We start from the raw sequence: 16,301 nt of genomic DNA, 5'->3' as shown, positions 1-16,301 counted from the left end.
TTATCATCTTTAGTTTTCAAAGACATTCTCTGGGTCCGAAGTTTTTAAAGTGAAAGTAGTTATTTAGATTTAGAAATTATTTTAAGCACATGTGTGCACATACACAGCAAGGAAAATGATTAGAGTTAATTGCCTCTGTAGAGTAAGAAAGAACATAAGCACTTTGACTGTTTTTATATTTTAGTGTCATCTACATTTTCCACAATGAGCGTGTTTTACTTTTGTGATTAGAAGAAGAAATGTTTTTAAAACACGGATAGTTTTAATGAAGTCTTTATAAATTGCCCAGGATTTTTTTTATCTGTATTTTTTTTTAAATAGAGATACAAAAAAAAAAAAAAACAAGATGAGTAGGCCAGTAGGGATTCTAAGAACAGACCACTGATTGTCTTGAGTGCAATTCAGACACCATTTAGGTTTTGGAGTGGTGTTAACATTGTTAATTATTCAGGACCTTATCAGACTCATCAGCAGTAAAAACTGAAATTCACCGTCTCCACCGAGAGGTTTCCCCCAGTCCCTGAGGAAATGAATGAGCCCTGTCTCTTTGCCCAGTCTCTCTTTGTGGCATAATGAGGTATCCACCCCTGTACCCATTTTTGGTTTGTCAGGGACCATTTCAGAACAAGTCCTGTAATCCTTCATCAGCAGTACCATTTGGCTTCTACAGGGATATATTTTCCTATTCTTTAGGCTATTTTGAGTTTAGCCCTCTGTCTGGTCTGTTTTGAGGACAGCAAGCATTTCCATCGATCCTCCGTTACTGGAACCGTGGCAGAGCATTAGGCACTTTTGAGCTGTTCCACTATTGAATGCAATTTGCTTTGAGGGAATTTTCCTATTTTAGCTTCTAATATGTTGATGAATTATTGAAATTTCAATTACTTTTGGTTCCCAAGTTAGCAGGATGGAGACATCCTAGACATTTAATATGAAAAGCTTTCCAGTGCCTTTTAGAGAAGGGGCCATGTGCCTGTTCTCTGCCCTGTCTAGAAGGCTTTTGGCGGCAGGGCTGGCACCGGGGCATGGCTCCACTCTTCCTGTCTATGGGATTAAAGTGCTTTGTGGCCTTGGAAGTCCCTTAGGTCAGTGCTGTTCAAGGTATGGTCCCCGACCGGCAGCATCAGCATCTTTTGCGAGCTTACTAGACATGCAGATCTTGGGCTTCATCCAGACCCTGCTAAATCAGAATCCCTGGGGTAGGGCCCTGGAATCTGTTTTAGCAAGCCCTCTGGGGGATTCTAGTACACATTCTGTTTAGAAAGCCCTGTCTTAAATTTCCTAGTGCTAACTCTTCCCAGCCCGACAAAGTCTGATGTCCACTTGTAAGGACCGCTGGGTGTTGTAGTTAGTTTGCTCTTTGAGGTAGACACTGCACTCTCATGCTGAAACTGCGACCAAGGTTATAAAAGACCAATCTCTAGCAACTCTCTTCAGCTACTTGGAATACTTCTCTCTTTGGAAGTCACAGAGTTGTAACTATAGAGGAGCAGGATTTGGACATTTAATTTCTGTGCAGGTAAATGCACGTTTTAAATGTAACTTAGAGGGTCCATTGTTTCTTTTTTATATAGAAGGACTATTTAGACGTTCCTACCTACTATTCCAGGGAAAATCTCATCTGTAGGTAACTTGGGGAAAAGGTGCTGGCTCCATCAATGTCTCTTCTCTTAGCCTAATATTTTCCCCAATACAGACACTTCTGCTAAAACACACATATTGAATAACTTGCACCTCTTCAAACATAGCATATCATTCTAGCACCTGTTCAACCCCCGACTCTCACCCCCCAGGCATATCACCACTAAAGCCATCTCCTCACTTGCTCTCCTTTAAGATTGCTCAAGTACTACTGTCTTCGTTCAGCTTTCTCTGGATGACTTCAGCTGGAGTTACATTCTTCCCTTTTTCTGCTTCCCGTAACACTTGAGATAGAAATTTATAACACTCAAGTGCACTTGTGTTGAAATCATTCCTGTCTCCTCTGGGCTCTGAAATGATGATTCCATGAGAGGTGATATCATCCTGGGTCCTCGTCTGCAGTCCCCAGCACAGTCAGGCAAGTGGGGCTGAAAGAATAAACATTCCTTAAAGGTAGTTATCCAGTGGCTGGGCACAGTGGCTCATGCCGGTAATCCCAGCACTTTGGGAGGCTGAGGTGGGAGAATTGCTTGAGTGCAGGAGTTCAAGACGAGCCCTGGCAACATAGCGAGACTCTATCTTTACAAAGGAATTTAAAAATTAGCCAGGTGTGGTGTGTGCACCTAGTCCCAGCTGCTCAGGAGGCTGAGGCAGGAGGATCCCTTGATCCCAGGAGATTAAGGCTGCAGTGAGCCATGGTTGCACCACTGCATTCCAGCCTGGGCAACAGAGCAAGACCCTGTCTCAAAAAAATAAAAATAAAAAAAGATGGTCATCCATCCTGGAAGCTTCCAGTGCCTTACATAATAATGTTCACCTCATGCTTGTGAAGAATAGATGATGGTCTGTGGCAGATTCTGTTAAGAATATGGTGACTCTTAGGCAAATATAAAAACTAGTAATATCATCACTTTGGTTTATAACTCTACTTTTTGTATTACATGTGATTTAAGAAACTGATTCATTAAAAAAAAAGCATTAGTCCAAAAAAAGGAATATAATGACTTTTATGTGGACTCAACCAACCTAGCTTTTCAGTGGGCTGATCCCTCAATGTAAATGAAAGCCCCACCACCTACCCATCTGGCTGTTTTGCTCTTTAGCCAGGGAAAGCACCAACTATGTCTAAAAGCATTATGATTTCAGGTCAGAGAGCTTCAAACTCGACTACAGAGCGTGCAGGCCACAGGTCCCTCCAGCCCTGGCCGCCTCACTTCCACCAACCGCCCGATTAACCCCAGCACTGGGGAGCTGAGCACAAGCAGCAGCAGCAATGACATTCCCATCGCCAAGGTGAGTTCCTGGGGATGGACCCGATGAGCGGGAACACCTCCTGTTATCTGGAAGCACCAGGCTCATCCTAGCCACTGTACAGGCATGCCCTTAGCTGAGACAGCACAAGGGGCTTCCCCTGGGACCTTATGCAGGCCTTCTATGCAGGAGCTGCAAGGAGAGATAACCCACTAATAGTTTTAAGTCTCTCTCAGCTGCAACCTGGACGCCAGCTCTCATTAATCAGCCAGCTGGAGAATGTCACAGCTGACAAGTCATTATGGAGAGTGAGACGTTTTGTCAAGTGCTCCAATACTTCACAGTGGACAGAGTTGCTCTCAAAGACTAAGGTTCAACCCAGTCAGGGACCTTGAGTAATGAACCAATGATCTCCCCACTCACAAGACTGACAGCTCTGCCACAAAAAAAGAAAAATAGATTATGATGGACAGGCTGTGGCAGCTGTGAGAAGTAGCCCCACTCATTCGCTGCCACAGCCCCCCAGTACCTATGTTGAGTCTGTCTCAGATGATTAAAATTATGCCTGTTGGCTTGCCTGGTAGCTCTGCTAGCCACCACAGTAAGATTGATTCTTAACTATCAAGTTTAATAAGTTAGGTTAAACCAGTGTTTTCTAACCAGAAGTGATTTCATCCTCCAGGGGACATTTGGCAATGTCTGGAGACATTTTTGATGGTCACAATTGGAGTGCTACTGGCATCTTGTGGCTAGAGGCCAGAGATGCTGACAAATGTCTTACAATGCACAGGACAGACCCCCATAAAAAGAATTATCCAAGCCAAAATATCAGCAGTGCTGAAGTTGAAAGGCCCTGGCTTAAGCTGGTGGTAGAAAAATTGGACGTGAGCTGTTCTTAAGTTCTTTAATCATTTAGTTGACATGGCTAAAAAGTAGCCCTGTATAAACGTAGTCCCAACAGTTTATCTGAGGAGTGGTGTGTAGTTTTCTGTAATGTTTTGTTTTCTTTTTTAAGATTGCTGAGAGGGTGAAGCTATCAAAGACAAGGTCCGAATCATCATCATCTGATCGGCCAGTCCTGGGCTCAGAAATCAGTAGCATAGGGGTGAGTGTTCATGAGAAGCAAGGCAAGAAAGTACCCGGCAGAGCTACACAGACAATGGATTGTAGATGACAGAAAAACTTCCAAAGTCTATCTCCAATAAACCAGTTAGTTATAATAGTAAATCATACCTGATTTCCTTCCAAAGGATTAAATTAAAATGTATGATGATTTCCATCCATATGGTGAATTACTTCTTCAGCTATAAGGGAGATTTTTTTTCCTTTCCTTGAAACCATTCAGAAACAAATGATTTAGGTCCAGTTCTTGGTGATATAGATGAAAGTCTTGAAGTATCTGTCTTATATCACCCTGCTACCCCAGAGACCAAGAGCTCTAAAATAACTTCGTCTTTTGCACATCCATCTTGAAAGGGGATGTGCTTTCCACGGAGGAGGAATGTTGTCTTTGAAGCCTAGCCCAGTGGTAGGAAAGACCAGAACATTCACTTTAGTTCCAGAGTTTTCATTTGTGGAGTCTGGAAACCCCCTGGGACTGTAAGAGCTGATGGATGGTGAAAAGGAGTAGTTTCATTTCTTTAAGGGATCTTTTAGGATTGGGGATGAGGCTTAGAGAGCCAGCTATTTGATCCTCAGAGGCAGAGAGAGCCTGAATAGCATTTTAAGGCCCTAATTTAGGATTTTACACTGAGCAAAAATGCATGCATTCAGATTCTGTGCCAAAGCCAAATTGTGAAAATGAAGGAGTCAGCCCCTCTCCTGGGCTACAGAAACCAAAAACAGTGGCCTGGAGTGGCAGGGAATTCAGGATAGGGGACAGAAATCCTGACTCTGTTCCACATTCAGAATTTAAGGAACTCCAAGAAGGCATGATCTCCCCATCCTGGCAGCCCAGCACCACGTGCTTGGGGAAGGAGCCATATTTTGATCCTGGTTTTTTTTTCTACTGCTTTTATAGTATTTAATAGTTAGCTTTTCATACTAGGATTCTATCCTACAAACTGAGAACCTTCAGGGTAACCATCCTCCCAGTCCCCGATTCTCACGGAATATCAGCTTTAAATTCTTTTGCATGCAAAACATGCATCTCTGAAATGATCTGTTCCAAAGGGGAATTAATGCTTCTTTTTGCAGGTATCCAGCAGTGTGGCTGAACACCTGGCCCACTCACTTCAGGACTGCTCCAATATCCAAGAGATTTTCCAAACACTCTACTCACACGGATCTGCCATCTCAGAAAGCAAGATTAGAGAGTTTGAGGTGGAAACAGAACGGCTGAATAGGTGAGGAGAGATCCTATCGATTTGATTGTGGGGCAGGGAGGAGGTGCTACTCCTCACTTCTCTTTCCAAAGATCTGTTCAAGGTGGCTTATGTATTGTGACATAGAGCAGTACCGTCAGGCTGGTGGGGTTGGAAGTTCCTACCACCTTGGTCATCAGAGGAGTGCTCACAACAGTCTGAGCTGCCATCATGGCTGTGACCTGGCATTCACATGGGCCTTATGCTTAGAAAGGTGCCATACTTGCTTCACTGCTGTGCTGTCAACGTTTTAAATTCTTAATATTGTTAAACAACGGACCCCACTTTTTCGTTTCACACTGGACCTTGCAAATTACATAGTGAGTCCTGGGAGCAGTCCCTACAGAATGGCAAGTAGGTCACAGGTGGCTGCCAAGCATGCAGGCCTGTGCTGCAGAGAACCACAGAAGGGAGTTCTGGAATGTTGAGTCAGCATCCTAGAGGTACTTGGAGCTACCGGAAACAGCACAGGCAATCTGGTAGAGCCATTCCTGGCATCGACCAGGCATGCTGATCTAGATCATCTTCCTGATGGTTGCCTAGTTTTATTTATGTTCTTCGCAAATGTGCTCAGTCTTGGGTCCCTACATCCTATCCTAACTGTCCTACCTAGAGTAATTTTACCATATACCCCATTTTATGGATTCTTTTCAAGTCTTACAAAAGAGGTAGTTTCAGTTTGCCCTTTTGCCTGTTGGCAAAGACTCTCTCATGTGTCATGCCAGTGATGAGGGAGTTGCTAACAAAGCAAAGGAGAACGACCAGGGCCAAACCATGGAAACCACTTGGCCTCAGAATTGGTTCTGCAGTGGCAGAATGGACTGTTGAGTCACATCCGAGTGTGGTGTGGCTGCCTTGACCTACCAATCTTTAGTGGGAGAGCATTGTAAGAATTTGAAAGACTTATGAGCTAACCAGGAAGAAATAGGGATACCGTTCCCCATCCGCTGTTGCTTAATTCCATTCCTCTTGTGTATGGCAAACCAGAATAAATTGAATTATCATGTTAGTCCTGCCTGATTGAAGCTGTTTAATATAGTTCTTGAGAACTAAGGTAATTGGCAATCTAGGTCATTTTAAATCTTGAAATTAAATGGTTTCCTTATTAAATCCAGAATACTTAAGAGTGATAATCCTGGTGATTACTTAGTGGCAGTAAAGAAGCAGTCTTTTCGGTATCACTGCCCTGGGAGTGCTTAAAAATTGAATCAGATATGCCCTTTGCAATTTAATGAAGTCAGATGCCTTCAGGGGGACCTCGATTTAGTGAGGATCTCCTCTCTACAGATTCTGGGCTTTAACAAGTTGGATCTGTGGCTGAACTTGAATAGGGGAGTTGCTTTCTACTCCGTTATATACACCCAGGAGAGACCAAAGAAGGGGGAAATATTTTGCTGGTAGCTGATGTTATTATGGTGTTTAACAGCTTACAAAGGGCTCTCGCAGACAGCCACTTAATCCTCAACTTGTGAGGGTAGAGTAGTCCTGTTTTGCAAATGAGAAAACAAAGGCTTTGAAGTCCCAAGTTGAGTGACTTGCCTTAAATCCAGAGCTATTAAGTAGCTGAGACAGAATTCCAACCCCTACCCTTTGACCTCACCTCCATTGTCATCTCTGTGATCCTAGCTGCTGCGGGAACCTGGGGGTTCTTAGAAATAAGCTACCAGTATATCCTGATGTCTGCTATTTTAACTACCTCAAAGTTGGAGGCCTATTACTCTCAAAGTATGTTAGCCTTTAACTTCATGATTGGCGGGGGGGGGGGGGGGTCATCCCTACCCACCAAAATGTTTTCCTTCTTTAGCAAATCTGTGTTAAGCATCTGCTATATGCTAGGCTATGTGGCATGCAAAGCAAAGTAAAACAGAAAGGGTCCCTGCTCTCATGGAGCTTATATTCTGTTAGGGAAAACAGACCAAAGAGAAAACAAATAAGATGATAAGAAAGATCCAAGAAGGAAATAAATAGGACACCAACAGAAGCTCTGGGAGGGGTGATTTTTCTTTTTCTTTTTTTTTTTCTTTTTTTTGTTGTTGTTGTTAATTATACTTTAAGTTCTAGGGTATATGTGCACAACGTGCAGGTTTTTTACATAGGTATACATGTGCCATGTTGGTGTGCTGCACCCATCAACTCGTCATTTACATTAGGTATATCTCCTAATGCTATCCCTCCCCGCTCCCTCCACCCCACGACAGGCCCCGGTCTGTGATGTTCCACACCGTGTGTCCAGGTGTTCTCATTGTTCAATTCCCACCTATGAGTGAGAACATGTGGTGTTTGGTTTTCTGTCCTTGCGATAATTTGCTCAGAATGATGGTTTCCAGCTTCATCCATGTCCCTCCAGAGGACATGAACTCATCCTTTTTTATGGCTGAGTAGTATTCCATGGTGTATGTGTGCCACATTTTCTTAATCCAGTCTATCATTGATGGACATTTGGGTTGGTTCCAAGTCTTTGCTTTGTGAATAGTGCCATAATAAACATACATGTGCATGTGTCTTTATAGCAGCATAATTTATAATCCTTTAGGCATATGCTCAGTAATGGGATGGCTGGGTCAAATGATATTTCTAGTTCTAGATCCTTGAGGAATCACCACACTGTCTTCCACAATGGTTGAACTAGTTTACAGTCCCACCAACAGTGTAAAAGTGTTCCTGTTTCTCCACATCCTTTCCAGCACCTGTTGTTTCCTGACTTTTTAATGATCGCCAGTCTAACTGGTGTGAGATGGTATCTCATTGTGGTTTTGATTTGCATTTCTGTGATGGCCAGTGATGCTGAGCATTTTTTCATGTGTCTGTTGGCTGCATAAATGTCTTCTTTTGAGAAGTGTCTGTTCATATCCTTTGCCCACTTTTTGATGGGGTTGTTTGATTTTGTCTTGTAAATTTGTTTAAGTTGTTTATAGATTCTGGATATTAGCCCTTTGTCAGATGGGTAGATTGTAAAAATGTTCTCCCATTCTGTAGGTTGCCTGTTCACTCTGATGGTAGTTTCTTTTGCTGTGCAGAAGCTCTTTAGTTTAATTAGATCCCATTTGTCTATTTTGCCTTTGGTGCCGTTGCTTTTTGGTGTTTTAGTCATGAAGTCCTTGCCCATGCCTATGTCCTGAATGGTATTGCCTAGGTTTTCTTCTAGAGGTTTTATGGTTTTAGGTCTAACATTTAAATCTTTAATCCATCTTGAATTAATTTTTGTTTAAGGTGTAAGGAAGGGATCCAGTTTCAGCTTTCTACATATGGCTAGCCAGTTTTCCCAGCACCATTTATTAACTAGGGAATCCTTTCCCCATTTCTTGTTTTTCTCAGGTTTGTCAAAGATCAGATGGTTGTAGATGTGCGGTATTATTTCTGAGGGCTCTATTCTGTTCCATTGGTCTATATCTCTGTTCTGGTACCAGTACCATGCTGTTTTGGTTACTGTGGCCTTGTAGTATAGTTTGAAGTCAGGTAGCATGATGCCTCCAGCTTTGTTCTTTTGGCTTAGGATTGTCTTAGCAATGTGGGCTCTTTTTTGGTTCCATATGAACTTTAAAGTAGTTTTTTTCCAATTCTGTGAAGAATGTCATTGATAGCTTGATGGGGATGGCATTGAATCTATAAATTGCCTTGGGCAGTATGGCCATTTTCACAATATTGATTCTTCCTATCCATGAGCATGGAATGTTCCATTTGTTTGTTTCTTCTTTTATTTCGTTGAGCAGTGGTTTGTAGTTCTCCTTGAAGAGGTCCTTCACATCCCTTGTAAGTTGGATTCCTAGGTATTTTATTCTCTTTGAATCAGTTGTGAATGGGAGTCCACTCATGATTTGGCTCTCTGTTTGTCTGTTATTGGTGTACAGGAATGCTTGTGATTTTTGCAGGTTGATTTTGTATCCTGAGACTTTTCTGAAGTTGCTTATCAGCTTAAGGAGATTTTGGGCTGAGATGATGGGGATTTCTAAATATACAATCATGTCATCTGCAAACAGGGACAGTTTGACTTCCTCTTTTCCTAATTGAATACCCTTTATTTCTTTCTCCTGCCTCATTGCCCTGGCCAGAACTTCCAACACTGTGTTGAATAGGAGTGGTGAGAGAGGGCATCCCTGTCTTGTGCCAGTTTTCAAAGGGAATGCTTCCAGTTTTTGCCCATTCAGTATGATATTGGCTGTGGGTTTGTCATAGATAGCTCTTATTATTTTGAGATACGTCCCATCAATACCTAGATTATTGAGAGTTTTTAGCATGAAGAGCTGTTGAATTTTGTCAAAGGCCTTTTCTGCATCTATTGAGATAATCATGTGGTTTTTGTCTTTGGTTCTGTTTATATGATGGATTAACGTTTATTGATTTGCGTATGTTGAACCAGCCTTGCATCCCAGGGATGAAGCCCACTTGATCATGGTGGATAAGCTTTTTGATGTGCTGCTGGATTTGGTTTGCCAGTATTTTATTGAGGTCTTTGCATCAATGTTCATCAGGGATATTGGTCTGGAATTCTTTTTTTTGTTGTTGTGTCTGCCAGTTTTTGGTATCAGGATTATGCTGGCCTCATAAAATGAATGAGGGAGGATTCCCTCTTTTTCTATTGATTGGAATAGTTTCAGAAGGAATGATACCAGCTTCTCCTTGTACCTCTGGTAGAATTCGGCTGTGAATCTGTCTGGTCCTGGACTTCTTTTGGTTGATAGGCTATTAATTATTGCCTCAATTTCGGAACCTGTTATTGGTCTATTCAGGGATTCAACTCCTTCCCGGTTTAGTGTTGGGAAGGTGTATGTGTCCAGGAATTTATCCATTTCTTCTACATTTTCTAGTTTATTTTTGTAGAGGTGTTTATGGTATTCTCTGATGGTAGTTTGTATTTTTGTGGGATCAGTGGTGATATCCCCTTTATTATTTTTTATTGCGTCTATTTGATTCATCTCTCTTTTCTTCTTTATTAGTCTTGCTAGCAGTCTATCAATTTTGTTGATTCTTTTCAAAAAACCAGCTCCTGGATTCATTGATTTTTTTGAAGGGTTTTTTTGTGTCTCTATCTCCTTCAGTTCTGCTCTGATCTTAGTTATTTCTTGCCTTCTGCTAGCTTTTGAATGTGTTGGCTCTTGCTTGTCTAATTCTTTTCATTGTGATGTTAGGGTGTCAATTTTAGATCTTTCCTGCTTTCTCTTGTAGGCATTTAGTGCTATAAGTTTCCCTCTACACACTGCTTTAAATGTGTCCCAGAGATTCTTGTATGTTTTGTCTTTGTTCTCATTGGTTTCAAAGAACATCTTTTATTTCTGCCTTCATTTCGTTATGTACCCAGTAGTCATTCAGGAGCAGGTTGTTCAGTTTCCATGTAGTTATGCGGTTTTGAGTGAGTTTCTTAATCCTGAGTTCTAGTTTGATTGCACTGTGGTCTGAGAGACAGTTTGTTATAATTTCTATTCTTTTCCATTTGCTGAGGAGTGCTTTCCTTCTAACTACACGGTCAATTTTGGAATAAGTGTGATGTGCTGAGAAGAATGTATATTCTGTTGATTTGGGGTGGAGAGTTCTGTAGATGTCTGTTTGGTCTGCTTGGTGGAGAGCTGAGTTCAATTCCTGGATATCCTTGTTAACTTTCTGTCTCATTGATCTGTCTAATGTTGACAGTAGGGTGTTAAAGTCTCCATTATTATTGTGTGGGAGTCTAAGTCTCTTTGTAGGTCTCTAAGGACTTGCTTTATGAATCTGGGTGCTCCTGTATTGGGTGCATATATATTTAGGATAGTTAGCTCTTCTTGTTGAATTGATCACTTTACCATTATGTAATGGCCTTCTTTGTCTCTTTTGATCTTTGTTGGTTTAAAGTCTGTTTTATCAGAGACTAGAATTGCAACCCCTGCTTCTTTTTGTTTTCCATTTGCTTGGTAGATCTTCCTCCATGCCTTCATTTTGAGCCCATGTGTGTCTCTGCTCGTGAGATGGGTTTCTTGAATACAGCACACTGATGGGTCTTGACTCTTTATCCAATTTGCCAGTCTGTGTCTTTTAATTGAAACATTTAGCCCATTTACATTTAAGGTTAATATTATGTGTGAATTTGATCCTGTCATTATGATGTTAGCTGGTGATTTTGCTCGTTAGTTGATGCAGTTTCTTCCTAGCCTTGATGGTCTTTACAATTTGGCATGTTTTTGTAGTGGCTGGTACCGGTTGTTCCTTTCCATGTTTAGTGCTTCCTTTAGGAGCTCTTGTAAGGCAGGCCTGGTGGTGACAAAATCTCTCAGCATTTGTTCGTCTGTAAAGGATTTTATTTATTCTTCACTTATGAAGCTTAGTTTGGCTGGATATGAAATTCTGGGTTGAAAATGCTTTTCTTTAAGAGTATTTAATATTGGCCCCCACTCTCTTCTGGCTTTTAGAGTTTCTCCCAAGAAATCAGCTACTACTCTGATGGGCTTCCCTTCGAGGGTAACCCGACCTTTCTCTCTGGCTGCCCTTAACATTTTTTTCCTTCATTTCAACTTTGGTGAATCTGACAATTATGTGTCTTGGAGATGCTCTTCTCAGGGAGTATCTTTGTGGTGTTCTCTGTATTTCCTGAATGTGAATGTTGGTCTGCCTTGCTAGGTTGGGGACGTTCTCCTGGATAATATCCTGCAGAGTGCTTTCCAGCTTGGTTCCATTCTCCCCATCACTTTCAGGTACACCAATCAGATGTAGATTTGGTCTTTTCACATAGTCCTGTGTCCAGAATTGGTGGGTTCTTGGTCTTGCTGACTTCAAGAATGAAGCCATGGACCCTCGCGGTGAGTGTTACAGTTCTTAAAGATGGTGTGTCTGGAGTTTGTTCCTTCTGATATTCATACTTGTCTGGAGTTTCTTCCTTCTGGTGGGTTTGTGGTCTCGCTGGCTTCAAGACTGAAGCTGCAGACCTTCACAGTGAGTTACAGCTCTTAAAGGGGGCACGTCTGGAGTTGTTGGTTCCTTCTGGTGGGGTCGTGGACTCGCTGGCTTCAGGAGTGAAGCTGCAGACCTTCACGGTGAGTGTTACAGCTCTTAAAGGTGGCGTGGACCCAAAGAGTGAGCAGCAGCAAGATTTATTGTGAAGAGCAAGAGAACAAAGCTTCCACAGCATGGAAGGGCACCCGAGCGGGTTGCTGCTGCTGGCTCGGGCAGCCTGCTTTTATTCCCTTATCTCGCCCCACCCACATCCTGCTGATTGGTCCATTTTACAGAGAGCTGATTGGTCTATTTTACAGAGAGGTGATTGGTCTGTTTTGACAGGGTGCTGACTGGTGCATTTACAAACCTTGAGCTAGACACAGAGTGCTGATTGGTGCAATTACAATCCTCCAGCTAGACATAAAAGTTCTCCAACACCCCACCCGACTCAGGAGCCCAGCTGGCTTCACCTAGTGGATCCCGCGCTGGGACCGCTGGCAGAGCTGCCCGCCAGTCCCGTGCCATGCACCCACACTCCTCAGCCCTTGGGCAGTCGATGGGACTGGGCACCTCAGAGCAGGGGGCGGCACCCATCGGGGAGGCTTGGGATGCACGGGAACCCACAGGGGGTGAGGGGGGCTCGGGCATGGTAGGCTGCAGGTCCCAAGCCCTGCTCCGCGGGGAGGCAGCTGAGGCCCAGCGAGAATTCGAGCGTGGCGCGAGTAGGCCGGCAGTGCTGTGGTACCCGGTGCACCCTCCACAGCTGCTGGCCCGGGTGCTAAGCCCCTCACTGCCCAGGGCCGGAGGCACCAGCCGGCTGCTCCAAGTGCGGGGCCTGGTGAGCCCATGCCGAGCCAGAACTCGTGCTGGCCCACGAGTGCCACGCACCTCTCCCTCCACACTTCCCAGCAAGCAGAGGGAGCTGGCTCCGGCCTCAGCCACCCCAGAGAGGGATCCCCACAGTGCAGTGGTGGGCTGAAGCGCTCCTTGAGCATAGCCAGAGCAGACGCCGAGGTCGACGAGGTGCCAAGAGCAAGCAAGGGCTGCTAGCACTTTGTCACCTCTCAGTCCCATATTTCTTGGAGGCTTTGTTCGTTTCTTTTTACTCATTTTTCTCTAAACTTCTCTTCTCACTTCATTTCATTCATATGATCTTCAATCCCTGATACACTTTCTTCCACTTGATCAAATCAGCTACTGAAGCTTTTGCGCGCATCATGTAGTTCTTGTGCCATGGTTTTCAGCTCCTTCAGGTCATTTAAGGACTTGTCTACACTGTTTATTCTAGTTAGCCATTTGTCTAATCTTTTTTCAAGGTTTTTAGCTTCTTTGCAATGGGCTCGAACATCCTCCTTTAGCTTGGAGAAGTTTGTTATTATCTATCATCTGAAGCCTTCTTCTATCAACTTATCAAAGTCATTCTCTGTCCAGCTTTGTTCCATTGCTGGCGAGGAGCTGTCTTCATTTGGAGGAGAAGAGGCACTCTGATTTTTAGAATTTTCAGCTTTTCTGCTCTGGTTTCTCCCCATCTTTGTGGTTTTATCTACCTTTGGTCATTGATGATGGTGATGTACAGACGGGGTTTTGGTGTGGATGTCCTTTCTGTTTGTTAGTTTTCCTTCTAATAGTCAGGACCCTCAGCTGCAGGTCTGTTGGAGTTTGCTGGAGGTCCACTCCAGACCCTGTTTGTCTGGGTATCACCAGAGGAGGCTGCAGAACAGCAAATACTGCAGAACGGCAGATGTTGCTGCCTGATCCTTCCTCTGGAAGCTTCGTCTCAAAGGGGCACCCAGCTGTATGAGGTGTCAGTCGGCCCCTACTGGGAGGTGTCTCCCAGTTAGGCTACTCAGGGGTCAGGGACCCACTTGAGGAGGCAGTCTATCCGTTCTCAGAGCTCAAACTGCATGCTGGGAGAACCACTGCTCTCTTCAAAGCTGTCAGACAGGGACTTTTAAGTCTGCAGAAGTTGTCTGCTGCCTTTTGTTCAGCTATGCCCTGCCCCCAGCGGTGGAGTCTACAGAGGCAGGCAGGTCTCCTTGAGCTGCGGTGGGCTCCACCCAGTTTGAGCTTCCCAGCCACTTTGTTTACCTACTCAACCCTCAGCAGTGGCGGACGCCCGTCCCCCAACCTCGCTGTGGCCTTGCAGTTCGATCTCAGACTGCTGTGCTAGCAGTGAGTGAAGCTCCGTGGGCGTGGTACCGCAGAGAAGGTTAATTTTTTGGTGGGTAGTCAGGGCAGGCATCTGAAGATGGGAGGCTTACATTGAGATGGATTTAAAAGAAAAAAAGAAAAAAAAGCAGCCATATGGCAAACTGATATTCTTATGGCCACTTAACAACCATGAGGCCTGAAAGAGGAATTGTCCAAAGGCCAGTGGAACTGAAATGGAGTAAGGGGAAGAAGCTACATGAGACGAGGTGGCAGAGCAGGGGCTGGCTCCGCTGTGGATTTTGATGCCACGGACAAATTTTACTCTTTATTCGAAATGTAATTAGAAGTCATTAAAGGGTTTTCGAATGTGGAAGAACAAGATCTGATTGACAGTATGGAAGCTTACCTGGGTGTGGAGAATGGGAAGGATGGGATAAGAGTGGAAGCAGCACGATCTTTGTGGTATGCCAGGGCAGCTCTGGCAGGATGGGGCCAGGGGCCTCACGCACGCCATGTGTGGTGCTGAAAGCGGTGGAAACTGCAGTTGGGTTGCACTTGAATAAGAGAAAGGAATGGTCTCAAAAAAGATCCTCAGGGGTCTAGTGCAGGGGTGTCCAATCTTTTGGCTTCCTGGGCCACACTGGAAGAAGAGGAATGTCTCGGGCCAAACATAAAATACACTAACACAAATGACAGCTGATGAACTGAAAAAAAAAAAAATTGCAAAAATATCTCGTAATGTTTTAAGAAAGTTTACAAATTTGTGTTGGGCCCCATGCAGCTCACAGGTTGGGCAAGCTTGGTCTAGCATGTAGTGTTGGGTAGATGGTGGTGGCATTTACTGAGATGGAGAAGATAAGGGAGGATGAGGTTCAGGGGAAATCAAGAATCCCACTTTGGAATGTTAAACTAGAGGTGGCAATGTGACAGCAAAAGGAAATGTCAGGAAGGCAGCTGGATATGTGAGCCTGGCCCTCAGAAGAAAGCGCTGGGCTAGAGAAAGTTGTGAGCCAGCGGAGCATACCTGCCTAATAAAGTCATGGGACTGGATAGAAATCACCCCTAGGGTGGGAGTGTTGATAGCAGAGGGGACCCCGGGACAGCCCCAAGAGAATGGCAAGCCTTACTAATTTTATAGAGAATGAGCATCTAGCAAAGGAGACTGAGAGGAAATAGCCGCTAGGGCAGGAAGAAAACCAGCAGAGACCCACCATGGCTTAAGTGAGGGGAGCTCTTTAAGAAGGAAAGAGTAACAGATCAGTGGGGTGTTGCCTGAGAAGGGCCCTGAGATGGGCTTGGCTACATGGAGGTCTATGAGTTGGGTAAAGGCTTTATCTAATTAGCCGGGACAGACTGTAGACTGGAGCAAGTTGAAAAGTGAGAGAATGGTGACTCTTTTCAAGAAGTGTTAATGTGAACAGGGGCAGAAAAGCATTCTTGTAGCACCTTACCTTGAAATGACCTTGGAATGGCCAGAGCCTGGCAGTGATCTTAGTTCTTCTACACTCACCAGATGTCTCCCATGTTGGCAAGTGTCTCCATATTCTGCTCTAAGGCTTGAGTCTAAGATTTTTCCTTGAAGCTAATGGCTTCCAAACCCCTTAACATTTCAAGTCACTTCCAGTTTGTTTGTGTGAAGCTTTCTCTTTAAGAGTTAGTGGTCAGAGTACTACAAATAGATGTGTCCATGGAAAATGACTTGTGGCATCAAGAGCATCTGTACCCTGAGATGGAAAACGGAGAAGCTGAAGGATCATATTATTCATTTGTTTGCTAACTTTGCCACAGACTCATTTGCCCTGAATCTACAGTTCTGAATCTTGTAAAACTTCAAGTTCCCAATGCTTATCCTACCACTAGTTAGAGCTGCTAGACTATGTAACCCAAAAGCAGCTTTGGGTACAATCCATAGCTCCTGGTCCATTTCCCACTTAAAGGCCACCAGGGGAAGTTTCCTGTTCACTCACTGATTCTTCCTTTGGTTCTCTCTGTAGT

At 44.0% G+C, this 16,301-nt stretch overlaps 1 protein-coding gene across 3 annotated transcripts in view; it reads left to right on the top strand.

Moving 5' to 3' along the window:
- MCC (MCC regulator of WNT signaling pathway) overlaps positions 1-16,301 on the top strand; it is a 469,040-nt gene that overhangs the window by 401,172 nt on the left and 51,567 nt on the right. For all 3 annotated transcript variants that reach the window (XM_034960341.3, XM_063604592.1, XM_003826730.5), the window contains 3 exons: positions 2,788-2,934; positions 3,908-3,997; positions 5,089-5,237. In XM_034960341.3, coding sequence (XP_034816232.2) covers positions 2,788-2,934; positions 3,908-3,997; positions 5,089-5,237 — 386 coding nt within the window. The remainder of the gene's footprint in view (positions 1-2,787; positions 2,935-3,907; positions 3,998-5,088; positions 5,238-16,301) is intronic.

Source organism: Pan paniscus, chromosome 4, assembly GCF_029289425.2.
Source record: "Pan paniscus chromosome 4, NHGRI_mPanPan1-v2.0_pri, whole genome shotgun sequence".
NCBI classification, from domain to species: Eukaryota; Metazoa; Chordata; class Mammalia; order Primates; family Hominidae; genus Pan; species Pan paniscus.
Note: the sequence above shows the minus strand (reverse complement) of the source record. Positions and strands in the feature narration are given on the sequence as shown.